Source organism: Panthera onca, chromosome D2 (assembly GCF_046562875.1).
Source record: "Panthera onca isolate mPanOnc1 chromosome D2, mPanOnc1 haplotype 2, whole genome shotgun sequence".
NCBI classification, from domain to species: domain Eukaryota; kingdom Metazoa; phylum Chordata; class Mammalia; order Carnivora; family Felidae; genus Panthera; species Panthera onca.
Window position 1 is genome coordinate 32,264,860 of NC_138349.1, and position 21,161 is coordinate 32,286,020.

General features: G+C 46.8%; 1 protein-coding gene across 1 annotated transcript in view; it reads right to left on the minus strand.

The window, feature by feature from the left end:
• Positions 1 to 298: 298 nt before the first annotated feature.
• The window catches only part of DNTT (DNA nucleotidylexotransferase), a 30,342-nt gene continuing 9,479 nt past the window's right edge, over positions 299 to 21,161 (minus strand). Inside the window, exons 2-11 of the mRNA XM_060643077.3 lie at positions 19,030 to 19,201; positions 17,965 to 18,090; positions 16,300 to 16,470; positions 15,916 to 15,987; positions 14,602 to 14,725; positions 12,625 to 12,757; positions 11,461 to 11,569; positions 6,836 to 7,081; positions 2,583 to 2,666; positions 299 to 708 (exon numbers count right to left, since the gene is read on the minus strand). Of these exons, the coding sequence (XP_060499060.2) occupies positions 622 to 708; positions 2,583 to 2,666; positions 6,836 to 7,081; positions 11,461 to 11,569; positions 12,625 to 12,757; positions 14,602 to 14,725; positions 15,916 to 15,987; positions 16,300 to 16,470; positions 17,965 to 18,090; positions 19,030 to 19,201 (1,324 nt within the window). The 3' untranslated portion in view covers positions 299 to 621. The remainder of the gene's footprint in view (positions 709 to 2,582; positions 2,667 to 6,835; positions 7,082 to 11,460; positions 11,570 to 12,624; positions 12,758 to 14,601; positions 14,726 to 15,915; positions 15,988 to 16,299; positions 16,471 to 17,964; positions 18,091 to 19,029; positions 19,202 to 21,161) is intronic.

Sequence of the window (21,161 nt, forward strand, 5' to 3'; positions counted from 1 at the left end):
TGTATTCCTTTGACGTTTAAGAAGTTGTACTTCTGAATGAAAGCAGTGGGAATACATCTCGTGTGTGGCCTTGTGCTGGGTGCCCAGGGAAGCAGCTCCATGGCTGAGAGAAGGAGCAGACAATGGCTTGAGCAAAGTGAGTTAGTACCCCCTCCTCCAGAAGGGACCCAGAACCCCCTCCAGAATCTTCTCTCCTCAAGATAAATCTTAAACTCTTCACTCTTTCATTTTGTCACATTTTTGTTTAGAATATTTTATAGTGTTTGAGTGAAAAAGAAGACTCCACCATCTTGATTCCTCCTATTTTTATTGCAAATATATAGTATTTCAGCTACACTATGGGCTTTGACAAGCTATGCTGGAAATGAGCCACGAATTACAACATTTCTATGGAAAAATGCATTGTGAAATCTAAGCAACAGTCATACAAACGGCCTATTAGACCCTAACACATTACCAGGTGGCGGTGCCTTATCATGTTTCCAAAACTATTTCTAAAAGCAATCTGCATTTCAATAAGGCTTAAAGAATCTCATATTTTCTTAAGGCATCTTCACTATAATATGAAGCATAATTTATTTAACCCGAAAAAAAAAACTGAAAAAAAGTTGACAACTTTTTTTAGGCATTTCTTTCCCATGGTTCAATGTAATCCAATCCCAGATGTGCAAAAATTTCTTCTTCACTTTCTGCTTTGAGAAATATTTTCTGAAAGCATAAAAAGAAATATGTGCATTCAGATATTTTTAAACATCTCGATCCTGACATAGTGAAAGTTTTACTTTGTAAATTGTCTTGGCAGAGTGGGTTATTACCAAAACATAATTCCCTGCTTCTGAGTATAAAAAATCATCTGAACTGACTTCTTTTTTTTTTTAAATATTGACCGGCTTCTGTAATTTTATTATTTTCCTGCCCCCAAAACATGGTATCTGATAAATTAACAAAATTATGACGGCCTTACATATTTAGCTAAAGGCATTTGGTATTTTTCCAATGGGTCTGTAGTTCTTAACCACAGTTGTTCATTAGAACCACCTAAAGGAACTTAACAACAACAAAAACCCCCAAAAACTTTGAAGCCTGAACGACACCCCAGTTCAATGAAATCAGAATCTCAGGAGAGGTCCTGTCACCAGTCTTTGTAAAGGCTCTGGGTAAGTCTCATGGGCAGCCAGAATTATGTACTCCTGCTCCAAGTAACGAGAGGCAATTATAGGATACTTGTATATGTTGGGTTCTCCTTCTGACCTTCCTCACCTGCCCGCCCCCACCCCATGATCTCTTTTAGACCAAGCACCACTTCTCCCTCATCCCCTTCTTGCCTATAGCACAGTGTTGGACCCTTAAGACGCACTCAGTTATGTTAAACTATTTAGTATGTGTTAATTTGTAAGCATTCCTACGCTGTGTTATGTGACTCTGCCTCCACTCACATGCTTGACATCTATGGCCCTTTCCTCTGACAGCAGTACCTTGATTTTCCTTTGAGAAACCACCCTTCCCTACTCTCAGTCTGTGAGGATCAGGTGGGGCTAATTCCATCTCCAAGGAGGGCCACACGATCAAAGCCTGGCCAATCAGAGCCATAAGGGATGGGCACATGACCCAGGCCTGGCCAATGAACATCAACTAGGACTCTTGCTAGAACTATCAGGAAAGAGGCTCTTCTCTGTTAAGTTGGATGGATGGGAATCATGGGAAAACCATGCCTGAGGTTGAAACCAACACTGAGGAAAACCTGCAATCAGCACCTGGATACAGACATACCTGAAGTCAGTATTACCCCCAGATGCTTCAGTATATAAGCCAAGTATACTTTTTTTGCTATGCCACCTTGGACTGGGTTTTTGACACCTGTAACTGAGACAGCTGTAACCAAATACAGCGCTTTTAGGCTGTGAGCTCTTAGAGGGTAAAGATAACTTCTGGTTATTTTATGTCTTATTCCCCTAAGAGCTTAGTTTAATGTCCTTGACCCCTGGGAGAACAGCAGACCTTGGCATGTAGATTTAACAGATGAATATTTAACTCCTCATAATTCATGCAGTAATTTATCCTTTTGCCGAGGCACGAATTTGGATCCTGACCAGTGCCAAGTGCAGCACACCAAGTGAGTTACACAGCTGGTGAGGGAGCCTCACTGACCGCTCATCTACATCTCAGGGCAGTTCTGTGGCTCTCCCTCTTGCAGTATGCTCTCATTAATGACCCTAGTGGTCACTCAAAATGCAACTGCCCACACATTTAAGGGGTACTTGAGTGGTTTTTGTAATTTGGGGAATCCTTGGTTTTCTTTGGACTTATTCACTCCAAATACCAAAGATATATCAAACACAATTAATGTTCACGCTGGACTGGTTCTAAAGACCCAACAAGCTCATCATCTTGGAGCCCAAAGCCCTTGAGGTATATTCTGGGCCAGGTGGGGACCGTGCTCCCATCAGGATCTTTCCAGCTGCCCTCAACTGTGATCTGTGGGAACAGGACACTCAGGGCAGACATCAGTTCAGGAAAAGTGCTCAGGGAGCCAGCCATAGGGATGAGGATCAGAGCAGCCCATCTTGGGGAGACAACTCTACCTTGGTCTTGTCGTATAAAGCATGGTTATCCAGGATCATCTTCCGCTCATGCGTGGCATACCGCCGGAGGTCTCTCTCAAACTGCTGGACGAGATATAATTAAAATAAATTACTAGTAAGTTTAGAATGTCTTCAGTATTACGCGTTTAGAGATATCTAAGTCCCTATAATGAAACACCTATTTACCTCCAGTGAACGTTCTGAAAGCAATTTTCTCTCCGAGGGCAAAGCTCTGTGACGGCACATTAGAATGCAAGCTCCTTGAAAACAGGAGCCTGGCTGGCTTGGTTCATAACCATATTCCCTTCTCTAATAGTGCCTGGCACACAGAAGATGGACAGCAAGTGTTTGTTGAGTGAATAAATAAATGCTGTGAGGATTGTGTCCAGGATAATACCTGGTCCCAAAGCAAATGCTGGATAAATAATAGTTTTTTTATTTGGAGTATCATTATGCCAAAAGAAGCTGAGGAGTCAAGAGACCCAAACTCCAGCCTGGATTTTGTCCCTATTTGTGCCTCTTTTGGCAAGCCACCCCATTTCTCTGAATCTTGACTGGTCAGACAGGAGGATGAAGAAAGTCCGTACATAAGAAGTAGGGTCCCTTCTGGCTCTAACAGCCTCTTGGATGAGAGTCTGTAAAACTCACGGTTTGAGCCACCTGTCCCAGAATAGCATGTCCTATGATCGAGGGTGGGCTCTGAGGCTGCAGGGGGTGAAAACTGAAGGCTAAGATAGAGGACAGTGAATAAAGCTGCTGTTGAGGTGAAGCACAGATCTAGAAACGTTGATCTTTCCTCGTGAGACGCGGAGGAAAGTATGGGATAATCGCGCCCTCTAGCGGCGAGGAGCCGTTTCCTAGTTTCGGAAAGCCGGCTGAGGCTGGGACCCCTCCCACCACGGTCCGCTGTGTAAGAAAACAGGCTCTCCAAACAGAAGTTTTATTAATGTGGCAGAGGGGGAGCCAGGGTTGTGGACAAATCGGGGTGTAGCAGGTTCTGGGTGCAGTAGCTGTTGGACTGTGAAAATATGGGAGCGTCGCTTGGCACTATGCCTCCTGCCAGCCCTGGGACATTCTCTTCCCACCCTACTCCACAGCACTTAGAGCGATGGCTGCTCCCAGGGTGTTGGGAAAGGCTGGAGAGGATGGGGATGAGGGGGGCAGTGAGAGGCTGCCCTTGGCTCCCCAGCTCTATGTGGTGAAAGATATATTCCTGGACTCCTCTGCTGAAACCTGAGAACGTTTCCCCATAGACTGCAAGAAATGATAATGATGTCTTTTATTTGGAGAGTAACAATATTTGCTCAAGTATTTACTGAGCACCTACTGTGTGCCGTGTGTGTCCTGTGTGCTTGGGATACAACAGTGAACATGTCTGCCCTGGTGGGGCTTGCCTTCCAGCAGGGGACACAGACAAGGCACAATAATGGAATAAATAAACAGTACGGTATGAGGAAAGGTAACTGTTGTATACAGAGCAGGCCTCATTGAGAAGGTAGGGGTTTGAGCAAGGAATTGGACCGGATGTCAGCCAAGTGGACTCTGGGGGGAGAGCCATCCAGGCAGACGAACAGCTAGAACACAGCCTTAGCATGGAGCGAGCCTGGCCTGTTTAGGGAGAGAGCAGTAGGAGAGGAGTTCAGAGGGATAAGGAGGTGGGAAGATCGAGCAGGGTCTCACGAGCCAGGCAGGACCCCACGTTTACTCTGAGTTCAATGGGGGAGTCTCTGCAAGGTTTTGAGCTGCGGAGGGACCTGATCTGACTTATGTTATAGGGGGATCGCTCAGCTGTACCAGGCGAGGCCAGAAACAGGCAACGACATCCTTCTTAATATTTACGTAGAGCTCACCTTGTGCAGGCACTGGGCTCACTTCTTGCTTTATATTAATTTTTTGATCTGCTCTATTACCGCTGACATTTAACAGCTTCTGGAAGAGTCTAAAAGACTCTTTAATTACCTCAAAGAAAACAGTTGTTTTTATTAGACTTTTTAAAATGTTTATATTTTTTTAATTTTTAAATTTTTTTGGTGTTTATTTTTGAGGAGGGGGAAGCACGACTGGGGAAGGAGCAGAGAGAGACAGACAGAATCCGAAGCAAGCTCCAGGCTCTGAGCTGTCAGCACAGAGCCCGATGCGGGGCTCAAACCCACGAACTGTGAGATCATGACCTAAGCCGAAGTCAGACGCTTAACTGACTGAGCCACCCGGGCACCCCTCAAGGAGAACAGTTTTATGTACATAGTTGTACTCGAAGTTGTGCTGAGATGAGGGCATTGTCTCATTTAATGCTCATTACAATCCTGTGAGGTGGGGCTGTTGTTAGTCCATTTTTCAGGTGAAGAAAGGATGCCCAGAGAGCCTAAGTCATTCACCCGAGGCCACACAACCTATGATAGAGCTGGGACCCAGACTCAGGCACTTTACCCAAGTTTAAAGCCTTCTGCTTTAAACCCTCTTTAGTTTCTCACAATGACCCTGCGAAATAGGCATGACAAGGATGATGTCTTATGTTTCAAATGAAGGAAGCCGAACACTGGGCAGGGGCATTGGTACTACAGTCTGACTGTATCATCGGTCACAATCGACCTCAGAAGTTGGCCAACGGCTGCTGCATACAGTTGTGCAAGTTGTGCACTGCAGAACTCTAGAGGGCACCATTTCCTATAGGGGAATGTAGGCGCCAAGAGGTGAGATTAATAGATGACTTGAATTGTCTTGAGAACACTTCCCGGGCCCTGAAATATTTGGGTAAAAAGGTAAAGTCGAATTTTTCACCTACAAAACTTTAGACTAAATCTAATCCTGGTCACCCACCAACAGGTATCCTCCTGGAGACAAAACACACCATATTCAGTGGTTGCATAGGTAGGGCGTAAAGATAGTCACACAAGTAGCTACCACATGCTGAGCACGCAGCCTCTCCTTTAACCCAAATGGCAACAATAAGAGGTGGGCACCACTATTATCCACAATAGAGATGGGGCGGTGGGGGCTCAAAGAGGTGAACTAGTTTAAAGTCAGTCAGCAAAACGCTGAGTGTTCTATCAGCGCCTGCAGAACCCATAGAAGCAATTTCCAAGAACTCCGAGAGAAGAGACTAAAATGTGCTGAAAACATGCCTGTCTTCAAACAAAATGGGTAAAAGGCCACCGTTTCTGCCAGTGATACCTAACTGGCCCGATCTTGTATAACTTCGGACTTGTTTTTGGAACTCTCCCCGGTCTCATCAGACTCTGCGCTCCCAAAGATTCTCGTCTGTCAAACAAGCTGCATTTATGATAGATTGTTTCATCAGGTTTTCCAACTTTTATGAATGAAAAATGTCAGTCAACATTTTTTGATGAGGGTGAGGAATTCTAGGGCTGAGACCCTCTGCTGAAATAGTTGCAGCCTCAAGCAAAGACGCCAGACATTTAACTCAAGGTTGAGGACAACTAATTTGTGTCATGTCGTTCATCCATATAAAACCCTCTAAAGAGTCAAGTAACAGCTAAAGACTCAAGCCAACAGCTAGCTGCCTGGGGACACTGATGAAAGCGGGCAGTGCTTACTACACCAGGGGTGGTGGGGGGAAGCTCGTGCTAATGAGATTCGAATCCTGGGCACCCTCGCTGTGAATGTGACTGGAGGGGAGGGAGAACCGCCTCTTGGCCAGCACCCATCACGTGCCAGCGTGGCACTGGGGGCTTTGCCGGCTTCATCTCACCCACCCCTGCAGCCCAGGGAGGTGACAGAGTCCTTGCCCTCACTTCCTTGGCGGGAAAGCTAAGTCTTCAAGGGCATAGGGAGCTCTGAGACCCCCAGCCAATGAGGCGCAGAACAGAGGCCCATGACAGGTCCCGGAAAAGCCAAACCTGTGTCCTCAGCCACCTTGCTGCTTTCTCTGCTTCAGTGGTCCTCCCTCTCCAGCTACATCCGAAATGCCTGCCTGAAATACCTGCCGGGCTTTTTTCGAAAGCAGATTGCTGGGCTCCACCCCCGGAGTTTCTGATTCAGGAGGTCTTGGGGGGGTGGGTGGAGCGTTTGTGTGTTTAACCTGCCCCCAGGTGATCTGATGCTGCCAGCCTGGGACCACACTGAGAATAACAACTGCTCTAAATTAATCTGTGTCACTGACCTCATGCAGGTAGAATGCCCAGATTTGGAGGTTTCTGGGCACTCCTCCCTGTCTCCCTGGTCCCACTGCCATTGTCTCTCTCCTGGGCCCCGGTGGACCCAGCCTACTTCTTTTGGATCTGTGTAGCACTTACCCGCGAGCCAGTCCAGCCCAGCAGGGCAAAGGCACGGCGCTCGTAGGGGCACATGACCAGGTCCACACGGATGGCCTTCCAGGTCTTCCCTTCCTGCTGGCTACACTTGCCACTGTCCACTCTCTGATGGTGCAATTTTAAAATCAGAAAGCACTTTTGAAAATGATCTAAAGCATCCACCTTCCTGCTAGGCAACTTTAGCTTTTCAAATGTCGACTCCACAAGGTCGTAGTATAAAAGTAATTCCTGAAAGCAAACAGAAAGACATCAGGAAGAGTCCCCAGTGGACAGGGTCTGCAATTTGATACTGGGCTGTTAATGACTGCTCTTAGCAGAAGCTTTACAGATTTGAGCAGAAGGTGGGCATGTTGTGCCCTTGCCATGCAAGCCCACCTGGTAACCCTGGGAGAGGAAGCCAGGAAGTGGGTGTATTAGCCTATGTAGCAGAGGAACTTAGCAGTTAGAGAGGCAAGGCCACTTCATTGCAAAGCTGCCCGAGAATCCCTCTCCTTACTTCCGAATCACAAGTCAGGGCTCAGAAACTTGCCTCACCGCTTTGAGAACAAACCAATCATGAACAAAAGCCCTGCTGTTTTTATGCAGTTGCTCTGAGTCAGTGTCCCTCTATATTATATAGATGACCTGGTTTATTTGGCCCGAAGGGTTGTGGCCGGAGGCTCAGCCCCGCTTTTGGGCAGGACGAGTCACTACCTCTAGGTTGCATTTTAAGATTGTCACTGGGTCCGCCTTGGGGACTGGGATACAGTTAGTGACACATATCTCCCCCAGTGATGCTGAGTCAGAACGAGAAGAAGAGATTCGAAGATGTGCTCAGCGACCCTCCAATTTGTCTGCTCCGTGGGAACTCCTCACAGCACAGGGCAGATGTGGGGCAGGGAGAGAAAGAAACGTGTAATCAACTGCTAAATCTTGAGTGACAACTAACAAAGCAAAAAACCTCACAATAATTCAGTCATAGCTCTGCGGGTAGGTGATCTGTTCTCAGACATTCCTCAGGTCAGCCAGTCTCCGACTTTATCATCAAAAGCATTTGGAAAGTTTGTCACAGCAGTTTGTGGGGGCCTCTCCCCAGAGTGATTCAGTGGAAGGAGAAAGGGTGAGGATTTGCATTTCTAGCAAGTTCCCGGGAGATGCTGATGCTGCTGGTCCAGGGACCACACTCTGAGCACTTTGGTTCAGTTTGGTTTGGTTCAGTTAATTTTGTTATTAGGAATGTTCTGCATTCCCTCTGTAGCCCTCCGGGAGATATTGTTCAATTCAACCGGACTTTGATAACTTTTCCTTTTGCTGATCTCAAAAGAGGAAAGCATTAGCATTAGCTTTTAGCACCAGGAAAGGTATTAGGAAAACACACACCTTCTGAAGGGGGGGAGGGGAGCACTGATGTTGAGAAGACCCTTTTGGTGAGAGGCCAAGTGTTGCTATAGAATAGTCTAATAACCAGCTCAAGAAAACAATTCTGCTTTTTAATGAAACTTACAAAAATGAGTACAGCATAGCAGACTTCCTTGTAAACTTGAATCACGTACCTTTGAAAAGTGAGCTATTAAAATATTAACAAGTCTTTCCCTGAAGTTAAATCTGCAATAACACCCACCTCCCTCCAAAATCCACAAAGCTGTCTTCCTAAAAAGCTGTGTTTACCCTATCGCCACATGGTGGTGACATTGGCTGGTCATAGACAATGGGCCATTTTGTAGGGTTTTGCTTTGGATCTTGCGAGGTGTTTGGGAATGCATGCCTTGAATAAAAAGCTCCTGTCTGCATATTCAGACACCTTCTGCAGCAGGGGCACAGTTCTCAACGCACACACACAACCCACACAACCCCTGATACTCTGCCTCCTGCCGTCTGGCCTGGGCTGTTTGTGGGACATCTCTGTCTTCTCCCGTTTCTTTCCTTTTTGGTCCCCATTTCCCCTTGAGTGACTTCTCTCTTCTTTGAAAACTCCTTCAAAGTTTTGGGCTCTGCCATCGATAAGCACAAGCTGACTAAACTTCCTATCAGCATGTTCTTTTCTTCTTACTGGAAACGAAGGGACTCCTCTTGACCAGGAGGGAGGATCTTCCCCTGTTCCTCCCTCCCTTCCTCCCCCGGGGACTGAGCACTTGACTCTCAGGTACATGACACGGGGTGGGAGAGAAGTGCTTAGCCCTCGGCTTTGCCTCTCACAAAGAAGGAGGCACCATCACCCCACGTTTAGTATCAGGCTCCCCCAACAGAGAGGGAGGGTGGCAAGGCTGGAGGGTGAGGCCCTCTCCCTTTCTGACAGCCAGGATCCATCCACGCTTCTGTTTCAATTTCCTCCAATCCCTTCTTGGAAGACTCCACATCCCCTATTCAAAGTCAAGTCTGTTTTGCAGTGGGAGTGAATATGTTCTCTCTTCTAAAGTATTAATACTTTCAGTCTGTCAGCCTTCCAGGAACTGAGGATGTAGCCTGGTGAACAGTGAGTGGACCCGAGCAAGGTCCCACCCACCAGGGGTCAACCCCACCCTAGTCCAGGGGTGAACCCCACTCCAGTGAGCCCTCCCCTCTTTGGGTTGAGCTGTGGTGACCAGGAAGAATTCAGGCTGGCAGGAGTCTTCGAGATGGGGACCTCCACCAAAGATCAGTATTTCCAAGCTCCCTTTCCTCCTTTTCTTTCCACCGACCAAGGGGTCTTCTCCAAGGCTCACGTTTAGTTCACTGGATGGGCGGCTCAAACCGACGCCTACGGGCCATTTGTCGTGCTCACGTAACACGTGCGTGCTGTGTGAGTGTGCTCATGCCTGTCCTGCGTGGGATATCATCTGTATAATCTGGAAAATGCGAGCTCTGGTAAGAATGTCAGGGCTGAGGAGCGAGGTAGAAACGGAAGTTACCCACGAGGACTTCACAGCCAAGGTGGTGGGGGCAGATCCGGGGCTGCAGGGGTTCAGGCAGAGCGGGGACACCCAACTGCCACTCGGTGTCTCCTCCCTGAAGTCCTGTTTGTCCGCAAGAGGAGCAGGTGCACCTGCTGGCTCCTGGGTGCCCTCACCTGGCACGGGGCCCGGCTTTCCGGCAGAGCTCAGTGAGTACTTATGCAGGAGCCATCACACTGATGGCCACTGGTTATTAAGCGTTTAACATTACCGGGCACAGCATCAAGTGCTCTATCTAATTCTGTCAGTTAATCCTCTCCGTTAATGAAGTGAGACAGCCTTGCTATCCCTGTTTTATAGGCGAAAGATTAAGCAAAGCGGCCCAGGTCATGCAGCCAGTAAGCTGCAGGGTTGTGCTTTTAAAGTCCCATATAAAACCCCCCAGGGCTTAATGTCCGCCTCCACCCGTGCCTGCCCATCTCTCTGCTTGGAGGCCAGAGGTCTGGTTTCCTCAAACTGAGGAAAGAGGAAAGGAAAGAAGGGTCCTTGTCACCATGTCCCACACCACCATCTCCATCTTAGTCTGGAACAGTCTCGGAGCCTGGGGAGCGCGGTGCCTAAACACCAAGGTCAAACAGGCCCACCCTCACAGGGCCCCAGGTCTTGCTGTCCCCACCCCGGCCTTGGCTAGCAGGCCCATGAATTGTGCTGTCTATCCGTGAGAACCATCTACCTTTCCTGCTTGAGCCGAGCCGAGGGGCCCGTGTAGGTGGGGCTGACTCTTCCCTGTCCTGCCTTCCCTTGGCTTGGCCAATGAGGTTCACTCTCAGGGCCCCTGGCAGTCCCGGGGTCCACCCTCCTGAGAAGGACAGAGGGGGCTTGGGATGGCCTCACAGGTGAATGTGGATCTGGTTCCAATGTTGGGTCCGCACTTCTGGTGCCCCTGGCTCCAGGATCGTGTGTTCCCCGATCTCATTTTCACTTTATCTGAGGTTTCTCTCCCTCTGGCGTATCATGAAGGTTGGCCCACGGGCAGCAGAGGCTAGATCACTCAGGAAGGATGAAGCTGTGCCAGAAAAACACTAGCCCCAGCATCCTCGCCGGCCAGGCCCACAGGTCCCTGGGGTGGCTCCCTCTGGGCCCTTTGGGAAGTGGAGCTCTTCCTGGAGTGGGGCGCGGGTCGGGGCCCTGCAGGCAGCTCTGGCAGCTTCCTCTGCTGGGCAATAGGTAGCCCGAGGCGAATCTGATCTCCGCAGTGGGTGGGGGCTTCTGAGCCCAGCTGGTCCTCGTTGGTTTCCTTCTTCCCATCTCAGCACAAAGTCAAGGTGGTTGTTGACCCGCAGAGAGTTCAAGGCAGCAGCGACATCTCCTGGCTGATAATATCCCAGTCCCCGTGGTCCCGCCCCACCCCTAAGCCTGCTACCACCCATCTCACACCTCCCAGGTCTGTAGGGCACATGGGTCCCATTCATTTAGGGGCGGTAACACTTCCTCCTGTCGGACACCGAGACCTACAGCCCTCGCCCCCTGGACACAGGACAGGTGTGTATAAATAAGATAAATATTCACAACACAGACTCTAGGACCCCAGGCGAGTAAGTCTTATCGTGTGTCATGTGGCATGTGTAAGCTGTTGCAAATCGCTGAGAATCCAGTATATGGTCATGACACAAAGACGAGATACATAGTGTGCAAAATTCAACGGTATTAATGTAATGTTTGGGTGTCCAAACATCTACCTGTGATCCTTCTTCTTACCTTCCTTTGCCATAAGTTTATCACTTTAGGTAAAAGTTCTTCCTCTTCTTCGTCTGTTGATCCGGGGCTGGTAATTAAAAAATCAACATCGTGCCCAATCTTCTTACCCCTGACCAAAAAAAAAAAAAAGTATAGAATGGAAATCAATTAGATTTTTAGCTCTCAATTTTTACAACTCACTTTTGTTTCTATGCCCTATGCTCAACGTTTGCAACACAAAATGCTCGTGATATATTTTTTTAAACAAAATGTCCTTGATCGGACAACTCTACTCCTTGCAAGATAAATTTATGACATAGAAAAAGTCACACATAGTATGTATATGATTATATATGTGTGGGTAAAAATAACACAGGAAGTGATCTCTTCTGCATACTCACATGTGCACACCCACCCCCACATGTACACACAGACAAGCACATCAGAACCGGTGACCAGAACCAAGAGCTGCATGCACACAATACGAAAGAGCGCTCTCCAAATCATGGTATTGACTGAAGGCATTTTCTTAGATTTGATCTTCCTCTCCCGCTTGCTCCCTCACTTCAAACTTGGCTTGCCAAGATGGCCAATAGCTAACAGGTAAGAGGGCCACAGGGAGAGCTGGAGGAAGGGGTGGGAAGGAAGGAATTTCTTTCCGAAAAGGAGGCCTCAACATCCAACAACTGCACATATCTCTGTGAAGAGTTCATTCATTCATCGACTCAGCCAGTATTTCTTGAGCACCTACATTTTGCCAGGCACTGGGTTCTCACAGAGCACTAATTTCTACAAACTGTGTGAGGAAAGCATGCATACAAACAAATTACTTGACAGGTAGCACTGAGGAGGGGTGCCTGGCTGAGCATGGCACCTGAACTGAGTCATAAAAGATGAGGAAAAGTCGGCCAGGTGACAATTTGAGGAAAGCCAGTGCAAACACGGAAGGGTCTGACTGGGCAAGTCACAGAAGCGTGAAATAGCTCCATGTGTGCAAAGAAAGACAAGCCATTTGGGGTTGCTGAAGTGGAAACCCGAGCTACAGAAGATGAGGCCACCGAGAGAGGCTGTCACCAGATCACCAAAGGCCTTTGTGCCATGCTTAAAACTGAACTGAACTTCTGAAGGTGGAGAGCCACTGAAGGTGTTAGAGCAGGGGAGGCAAAAGCAGCCCTCGTTATCTACCTCCGGAATCCTCCTGTCATGGTGACGAAGGCATCAGGCAGAAACGCCCAGACGGCCTCTTTAACCAGCACACCAACTGCCTCTGCTTCTGCCCTGGTCACACAGCTGACGAGGTCTTCATAATAGAGGAATCCTGAAGGGCCATTGGACAGGTCAATGGAGAGAGTGACACGTGAGATGACCAGCCCTCTGTGGGAGGTGATTCCGCCCCCAAATAGAGTAAACATGACCACAGGCATCAACAAACTGTTTCCACAGAGATGGGAAATCTCTACTCTCTTGGTTGTGAATTTTTCATGGTAATGATGACTCTTCGCTTTCTGACTTGTAAGAGTCTTACAATTTCCTGACTAAGAAAAAGACTATATTTCATATCCCTCTAGAAACCAAGCTGTTCAAATATAGCTTCTTATTGAAGAACCAGCCTTCTTCATAAACTGTGCCCTATAATTGTTTACAGATCATGCATAAAGATTTACGATGGAAGCTCAGGCCGACTTGCTATAATGACTTGGTTATTCCCACAGACCCAAGGAGGGAGCTTCTTCTAAAAATTAAAAATAGAACTACTGTGTGATCCAGCGATCCTGCTTCTGGGAATACATCTGAAGGAAATGAAAACACCGTCAAAGGAATATACACACCGCCATGTTCATAGCAACATTATTCACAATAGCCAAGACATGGAAACAACCTGTGTCCGTCAGTGGATAAAGAAATTGTAGTGTGTGTGTGTGCGTGTGTGTGTGTGTGTGTGTGTGCACGTGCGCATGGAAATAGGAGGATTATTCAGCCACTAAAATGAAGATATCCTGCCATTTGCAACAACATGGATGGACCCTGAGGGCTTTACGTGAAGTGAAATACGTCCAAGAAAGACAAATACTGTATGACGTCACTTATGTGTGAAATCTAAAGACAAAAACTCATAGAAGAGAAATCAGATCTGTGGTTATCAGAGGCCAGTGCGGGCGGAAGGGGAATTGGAAGAAGGTGATCGGAAAAAGGTATCAGCTTCCAGTCCTAAGATAAGTAAGTACCAGGGATGCATGTACAGCAAGTTGGCTACAGCCAACACTGCTGGATGCGTCTTGCTCTTTCGAATCCCAATTATATTGTATTTCGATTGCAAGTTAAAAATAAATGTTTAAAACGTGTACAATTTTTGACCCCTTATTGGCATTTCTTCATTCATGCCAATTAATGCCAAATTCATTTTACCAGAGCCCCCCGTAAATGGAAGCGTCCAAGCCACCACCTTCAACCTGCGGGAGGTCCTGCCGGGCTGTCAGCTGCCTGTCTCAACACAGTGTTCTCTTCTCCGGCTGGTCGGTCAGGAGTGGGTAGGTCAGCCCTGTGTCTAGATTTTCATACTTTCCCTTCTATTTCCTGGTATCTGACAGTTTCTAAAGCAGATCCACATTTATTCCAGCAATGACTCTAGTTCGTTGAAATATTTTTGACTCCTCAACCTTCATGTCTCTTTCGTGCCCATGACTCCTCCACTCCTCCTTTCACCCACAGGAGACAGTCAGGACCCAAACATCTAGAGCCAGTTCAGTACGAAGTAGATCAACAGCACAACCCTGTTTGACATCTGGATGCAGGAATGACAACAGCCGCTATGCAAAGCGTCTTTGCTTATGCCACGCAAGGTGCTAAGGACTTTGCCTACGTTATTTGATTTATTCCTCATTAACTACCAGTGTTACCTCCCTTTTATAGATGAAGTAACTTAGGCTCAAAGACTTGAACAAGCTTGCTCGAGATCTTGCAGCCACAGAATGTTGGAGCCAGGATTTGGATCCAAGTCTGTCTGATTCCAAAAGCTTGTGCTTTTAACCATAGTGCAAAAAAGAGGACGAACAAGGTACCCAGCTCACTGAGACTGGACTTGAAGTTCAGCTAACTCAGAGCCCTACCGCAACCTGGCCAGCCCATGGCAACATCAGGAGATCCGTAGGAGAGACAATTTACCTGCTTTCTGCATTTGTGTGAACTTCAGGGTTTTGTCTGACTTTATTTTACTCAGAGTTCGGAAACCCATCCTGAACCATTTCTCAGATGTCTTCAATCCCACTCCAAACACAGAAGTAAAGAGCTGAAACAGGGAAAGGCATGCCTTTAGCTTCTGACATGACCATTATGACAATGAAGTGACACTTTTCAAGGTCAAGGGATTAGGAAAACAGTGTAAGCATACTTCTGACCCAGTTTCTCCTGAATATGACAAGTGGGTGGGTGATGGTAACTTTTTACAGAGCTTTTTGTTTCAGGGGGGTCCTTTCCTGACCTATGGTATTACAGTGGCTGGCATCTGCATAGGCTTCCGTGTAATCTGACCACCCTTTGCCTGTTCCGTCCACGTGTGACCACAGCTTTCCCTACCAGGCACTCCCCTTGGCCAGGGGTCCCTTACGCACACTCATGCTCTGCGGTTTTAAGAGGGATGCTCATGTAGGTTGTATGAATTCTCTGCTGTCACTCAGCTGGTAAGCGGCACAGCCCAAACTCAAATCCAGGCTGTCTGCCCTCCAAGCCTGGGCTCCTGCCCACAACCAGCTTTTAGGCCTTTGCATCACTCCGGAACCAAAGGGACGGGCAGAAATCTCTGCCACCCTGAACTCCAAGGTGGGGAACACTGGGGGGAACCAAGCCCTGCTTCGAAGTAGAGAAGGACACAGTGGGGAGCTTCCAACACAGGTTTGCTCCTTAAGAGCAGGTTTGTCTTGTCCCATGCTCCCAGTGTCCCAGTGCTATTTGTGCCCATGAGTGACAGATCCTAGAAGATCCTAGAAGATCTCACCACAGCATGGCAATACGCTCGTGCACCCGTATTTATTTTGGCATCTGCTTCCTAGACCACTATTATGGACTCATCGTGCCCCCTTCCACTCATATGTTGAAGCCCTAACCCCCACTGTGATGGTGTTTGGAGATGAGGCTTTTGGAGGGAATTAGGTTTAGATGAGGTCATGACTGTAGGGCCCTCATGATGGGGTTTGTGCCTTACTAAGAAGAGGCACCATGGGAGTTGCACTCTCTCTCTGTGCGTCATGTGAAGGCACATTGAAAAGGTGCCAGGAAGAGAGCCCTAACCACAACCCGACCATGCTGGCACCCTGATCTCGAACTTCCAGTCTCCAGAACTGTAAGAAAATAAATATTTGTTGTTTAACTCACCCAGTCTGTGGCATTTTGTTATGGCAGCCCAAGCTGACAAACCACCTACATTAAGTAATGGGGTTAACTGAAAAACCATTTTCAGCCAACACCTGTAAAATTACTTACTTTGAAGGACTGATATCGTTCATCATTTAACACAGCTTTAACTTCAGAACTTTCTCCATCTTCAATAATTTCCTGCATGGATAGTTGAAAAAATTGTTAGGGGCACTTGACGTGGCTCCGTCTGTTAAGCACCCGACTCTTGATTTCAGCTCAGATCACGATCTCACAGTTTGTGGGACGGAGCCCCACATCGGGCTCTGCACTGGTAGTGCGGAGCCTGCTTGAGATTCTCTCTCTCCCGTCTCCCTGCCCCTTCCATAGACATTATATAACATCTATCTATCTGTCTGTCTGTCTGTCTATCCCACATCTGTATATTAACTGCATTCCCTTCCCCCTCCTGCCTCCTATTAGGAAGCAGGACAAATCACATTTCACCCTTACCTCTATGACACACTTCACTTTGTCCCCCAGGCAGGGAATTCCTTCTGTGTCCTTCATACTGATGATTGTGAATGGCAGAGATTTAAGCACAGAAGCTGCTCTCATAAATGTCGCAGAGGAGACTTCATTTTCTTTAAACTCATAGTTTTCAGCCAGCACCTCGAAGGCGTCCTGAAGAACAAAACCAGGTGAGCCAAACACGGCCTGTTCCGAGCCTCTGAGCTAGTAGTCACTTGCAAACACCTGTTGCTCTTCTTGAGTGTTGAAATACCTCCTGACAGTCTCCTCGAAGGGTGGGATGGGGTCTCCCATGTCTTTGCACCCCTCCCTTGCTATGAGAGGAGCTGAACTGAAAAGACGGGCCACAGAGTGCTTCGTAAGGAGACTTTGAGTTTGCTGCCATTAGATATTCAGGAGCGATTCAACCAAAACCTGATCGCATGCTCACTGCACCCCCACTCGTCATTGCTCAGCATGACCCTGCCCTCTTTCCTTGCAGGCTTCCCCACCAGCGTGTGTCCAGGGCTCTGCCTGGATCACTGGGCACCTTCATCTCTCGGCTTGTATGTAAAACACAGTCAGCACTTAACATGGCAACAAAGGGGCATGATCACAGGACACGGACCCAAGGCGGGTTGTTTCAGGTAGGGCACATTTGCATTTCTAGCAGAGGAGGAAGTAGCTACAGCTGTGTGGCATCATGCTTCCGTGCCCAGTACTGCAGTTTCCTGTTCTTCCTGGCAGATGTGGGGCTGGAGGTCTCGAAATGAGAAGTTTTGTAGTTGATACACTACCACATGTTTTAACAACCTGACTACTTTCTCTAGGTTGGAGAACGAGCAGCTGTGGACCTGTGAGGGTCATTTGAAACGCAACTGCCAAACTTCAGGCCTGGGTGGGGCTTTGGAGACAATCTGGCTAATTTCTAGTTGAACGGGTGAGAAAACCGAGGCTCAGAGAGAGGAACTGACTTGCCCGAGCTAGTTAAGATCAGAGAGGTGAGAATCCAGGCCTGCTGTCTCTCACTTGCCTGGTTACCCAGCAAAGGCTGTTTATGCATTAGTGCTGTTTCTTTGTAACTTGCTCTTACTGTGTTTTGGACTAATTACAGTATTTGGTTTTTCCAAATATTTGCCTTTCACAAGTGTTGTGCCCCAAAGTGACAATTCTCATCAAATAGTAATTTACCATCTCTAAACAATACAAATATATTTCTGATTGTATTTGTCCATGTCTACAACAGAAGTAGATCCATTCTGGACTGAAATAAGAACCAGAGATCAGGCCGGGGGTGGGGGGGAGTGAGTGAATGTGGGGGGGTAATTTTCCTAGATATTCAGAAAATTACACAATTGAATTTGCAGATCCATGGGGGCGCCTGGGTGGCTCAGTCGGTTGGGCGACCGACTTCGGCTCAGGTCACGATCTCGCGATCCGTGAGTTCGAGCCCCGAGTCGGGCTCTGTGCTGACAGCTCAGAGCCTGAAGCCTGTTTCAGATGCTGCGTCTCTCCCTCTCTCTCTGACCTTCCCCCATTCATGCTCTCTCTCTGTCTCTAAAATGAATAAACGTTAAAAAAAATTAAAAAAAAAAAAGAATTTGCAGATCCATGGAAAGACGCTGCAAGCCCTTCATTTGCTCTAGGGGTTGTTGTAGAGCCCCTTACCGTGAATACGTGGTTAAAGTTGTTTAAAGTGGTTCTTCTCTGACATGCATACAGAGGGATCTTTTTTACAAGTGGCGGAGTCTTCTGGAGCTCTGGGTTTGGGCTAGCTGAATAATCTCTTCTCACCTAAACAAATGCGGAAGCATCCGTTTTTAATAGCAATCAATAGTCATAATCATAGATATTATGAAGGAGAAAAATTGGAGGCAGTTTGATGGCAATTGTCCCTGAAGAGGATAAAATTATAGAGAGTCAGATTTTATGTTACACACGTCTCTGATATTTGCATTTGCTACGGTTTACATGTATTGTATTTTTTAAAGTTTATTTGTTTGTTTTGAGCTGGGGAGGGGCAGAGAGAGGGAGAGAGAGAATCCCAAGAAAGTGCTATACTGTCAGTGAACAGCCCGACACGGGGCTCCATCCCACAAACTGTGAGATCATGACCTGAGCCGAAATCAAGAGTTGGAGGCTTAACCAACCGAGCCAACCCAGGCGCCCCAACATGTGTTATTTTTGCAATGAGAAAAACAAACGTGCAAAGAACCATCAATTAAGTACCATTTTCCTTTTCCACGAACTTATGTACTCATGGTCTGAACCTTCTTCCCGCGGGTTCTAGCATTAATGGTGAAGGACTTGGAATTAAGAGATTAATTTTCATCAGTTTTTCTTTATGAATGATGACAGTCAGAAAAAAAAAAATAGGAAGCCTATACTTTTCTGGTTACCAGAACATCAAGGCTTCCACATTTTGAAATATTTGTGCATAGTGTTGTTCATAAAAGCAGCTACCATTTATCAGCTGCCTGTCATAGATCAGGCTCTGTGGTAAGTGCTTTACATGTATGTTACTCTAATTCCCTAACCATCTTGTGAGGTAGTTTCTTTTGCTGTCTTATAACGTAGAGGAGGAAACTGAAGCTCAGAAAACCCGAGTGACTTTCCCAAGGTCACACAGGGAGAAGGCAGACCGCCTGGGGGTTAAGCTCAGGTCTGTTGATTCTATAGCCCATGTTCCTAATCGTCAAGAAAAGGGCAAAGAGGATCAACCGTAACACTTACAAGCTGGTGTTTTCCTGTCACCTCTACTGGTTTTCCTGCTCCCATGGATTCTATCAGCCAGGAGATGTCCAGGAGCTCTAGCTGTGAGCTGGCTTTTACATTCTGTACCTGCAGCCACTCTAGGACATCTGAGCCAGAGTTGTTTTCTGCTACAATGTGGGTGACGGAATCACTGCAGAATGCAAGAAAAAGCTATCAGCTGAGGGGGATTTCAAAAGGAGAAGGGCTCCTCTTACCTTGAGGTGTTCAGAACATCCCATCTGATGAAGAAAGATGCATACTAGACCTGACCATAGGCACAGATAATTGAGGCCTCCAGGGAAGGGAATTCTACATTAATTAGTGTAGCCACAGTGGTCTATGTTACATGTCAGACACGAGAAAAATTAAGAAAACATTAACAGAATTGTGGTGTCAATGGAAAACCAAAGTCCAGAGATGACAGAAGATGAAATTTTTCTTAAAGTAGCACCAAGCATTCCACAGGAGGCTTTGGTATGCCATTTCGTATTTATTTGTAGAAGACTTCAGTCCAGTGTCATTCAAACTGTCTATGACCCACAGTTAGAAATACGTTTTATATTATGACCTAAAATAAAAATATAGATACATGTGGATATGCTTCTAACATCTCATTAAATTGATCTCACAGCCCATTAATAGATGGTGACCAGCTTTGGGGAAGTATTACATGTTTTTTCAAAGCACAATCTTGTGACAGAGGGTAGGCAGGAAGCTTTCGCCTAATAATCACCGAGCACTTAACCATGCTTCAGCACCATCCAAGTACCTTACGCCCATCATCTCATTTGATACTCACAAAGTTCCTCAGGCACGTGTTATGTTATTCATACTTCAAAAACGAGGAAACTGAAGAACAGAGTTTAAGGGACATTCTGAAGGCCACACAGCTAGTAAATGCCCTTCATCCTTTCTGATTGTCTTTTTTTGGGTCAAGTAGGTTATTTCTAGTTTTTAATAAGTCTTCACGGTCAGCATCATATCCTTGGAACCAATGTGTTTTCAGTTTCTTTCAGTTCAAATAATCTATGAATCTGGGAGATAGCAAGATGCATATTTGGGCATCCAAGAGAAAAATAGAATTCTTTTCTCTTTCCTACTTCTCTTCCTTGACTTCCTCTTGCTCCTTCTCCTTTTTTGATTGACTCATAGATGCATTGGGTATTTTTTTGTTGGCTGTTGTATTCACAGCCCAGGTTCCTTGTAGTGGCAGTGGTAAGAAGTTGGAGTTTCCAAAGAAGGAAAGGGAAGTTTGTGGACATTAGTATCTTATGTGAGACAGATGGTTAACGATATGTTATGACAAGGCATAAAGCATGGACAAGATCTGCAAGTGATGTGCAGAGAAGGAAAAGAGCTGGTGTGAGCCGGTGTGAGCTGGGAGAGGCTGGCTGGCTTTGTGGAAGGAGGGGTTTGTGTCCACTGATGAATGGGGAGGGATAGGCACCTAGATGGCAGAACTTAGGGCCCTCCTGGAAGAAAAGGTTCAGGGGCCAGAAGAAAAGTAGGGGAATGGCCTGGATCAGAGTGAAGAGTTTATGTTGGGAAGTAGTTGTCGATGTGGCTGAGTCGGTTGGGGCAACCAGGTTACAGAAGGTCTTAGAAGCCTCGTTTGGGAGGTCGGATCTTATTTTCTGGGGTTGTGGAACCAGTGAAAGCTTTCGTGAGCAGGACACAGTGATAGCATCACTATGTTATTTAAAAAAACTAATCTTGGAAACCAATTTGACAATAAACTTCATATACTGAAAAAAATACAGATTATTATATAAAGTAAAAAAAATAATAATAAATTAAAAACTAATCTGGATGGGGGGTGGGAGGGAGGGGAGGGTGGGTGATGGGTATTGAGGAGGGCACCTGTTGGGATGAGCACTGGGTGTTGTATGGAAACCAATTTGACAATAAATTTCATATATTACAAAAAAATTTAAAAAATAATAAATTGTCCCCCTTTAAAAAAAAAAACTAATCTGGTCCACACAATGGTTTGGAGGGGAGAGTGATGGGTGGGAGGGTTGGGAGCTGGATAATTCTCACCCAGTTTGGCTCCTGTAGCACCAGGAAGGAAGGCAAAAGAGATAAGAGGGACCTCTGGCTTCAGTTCACCT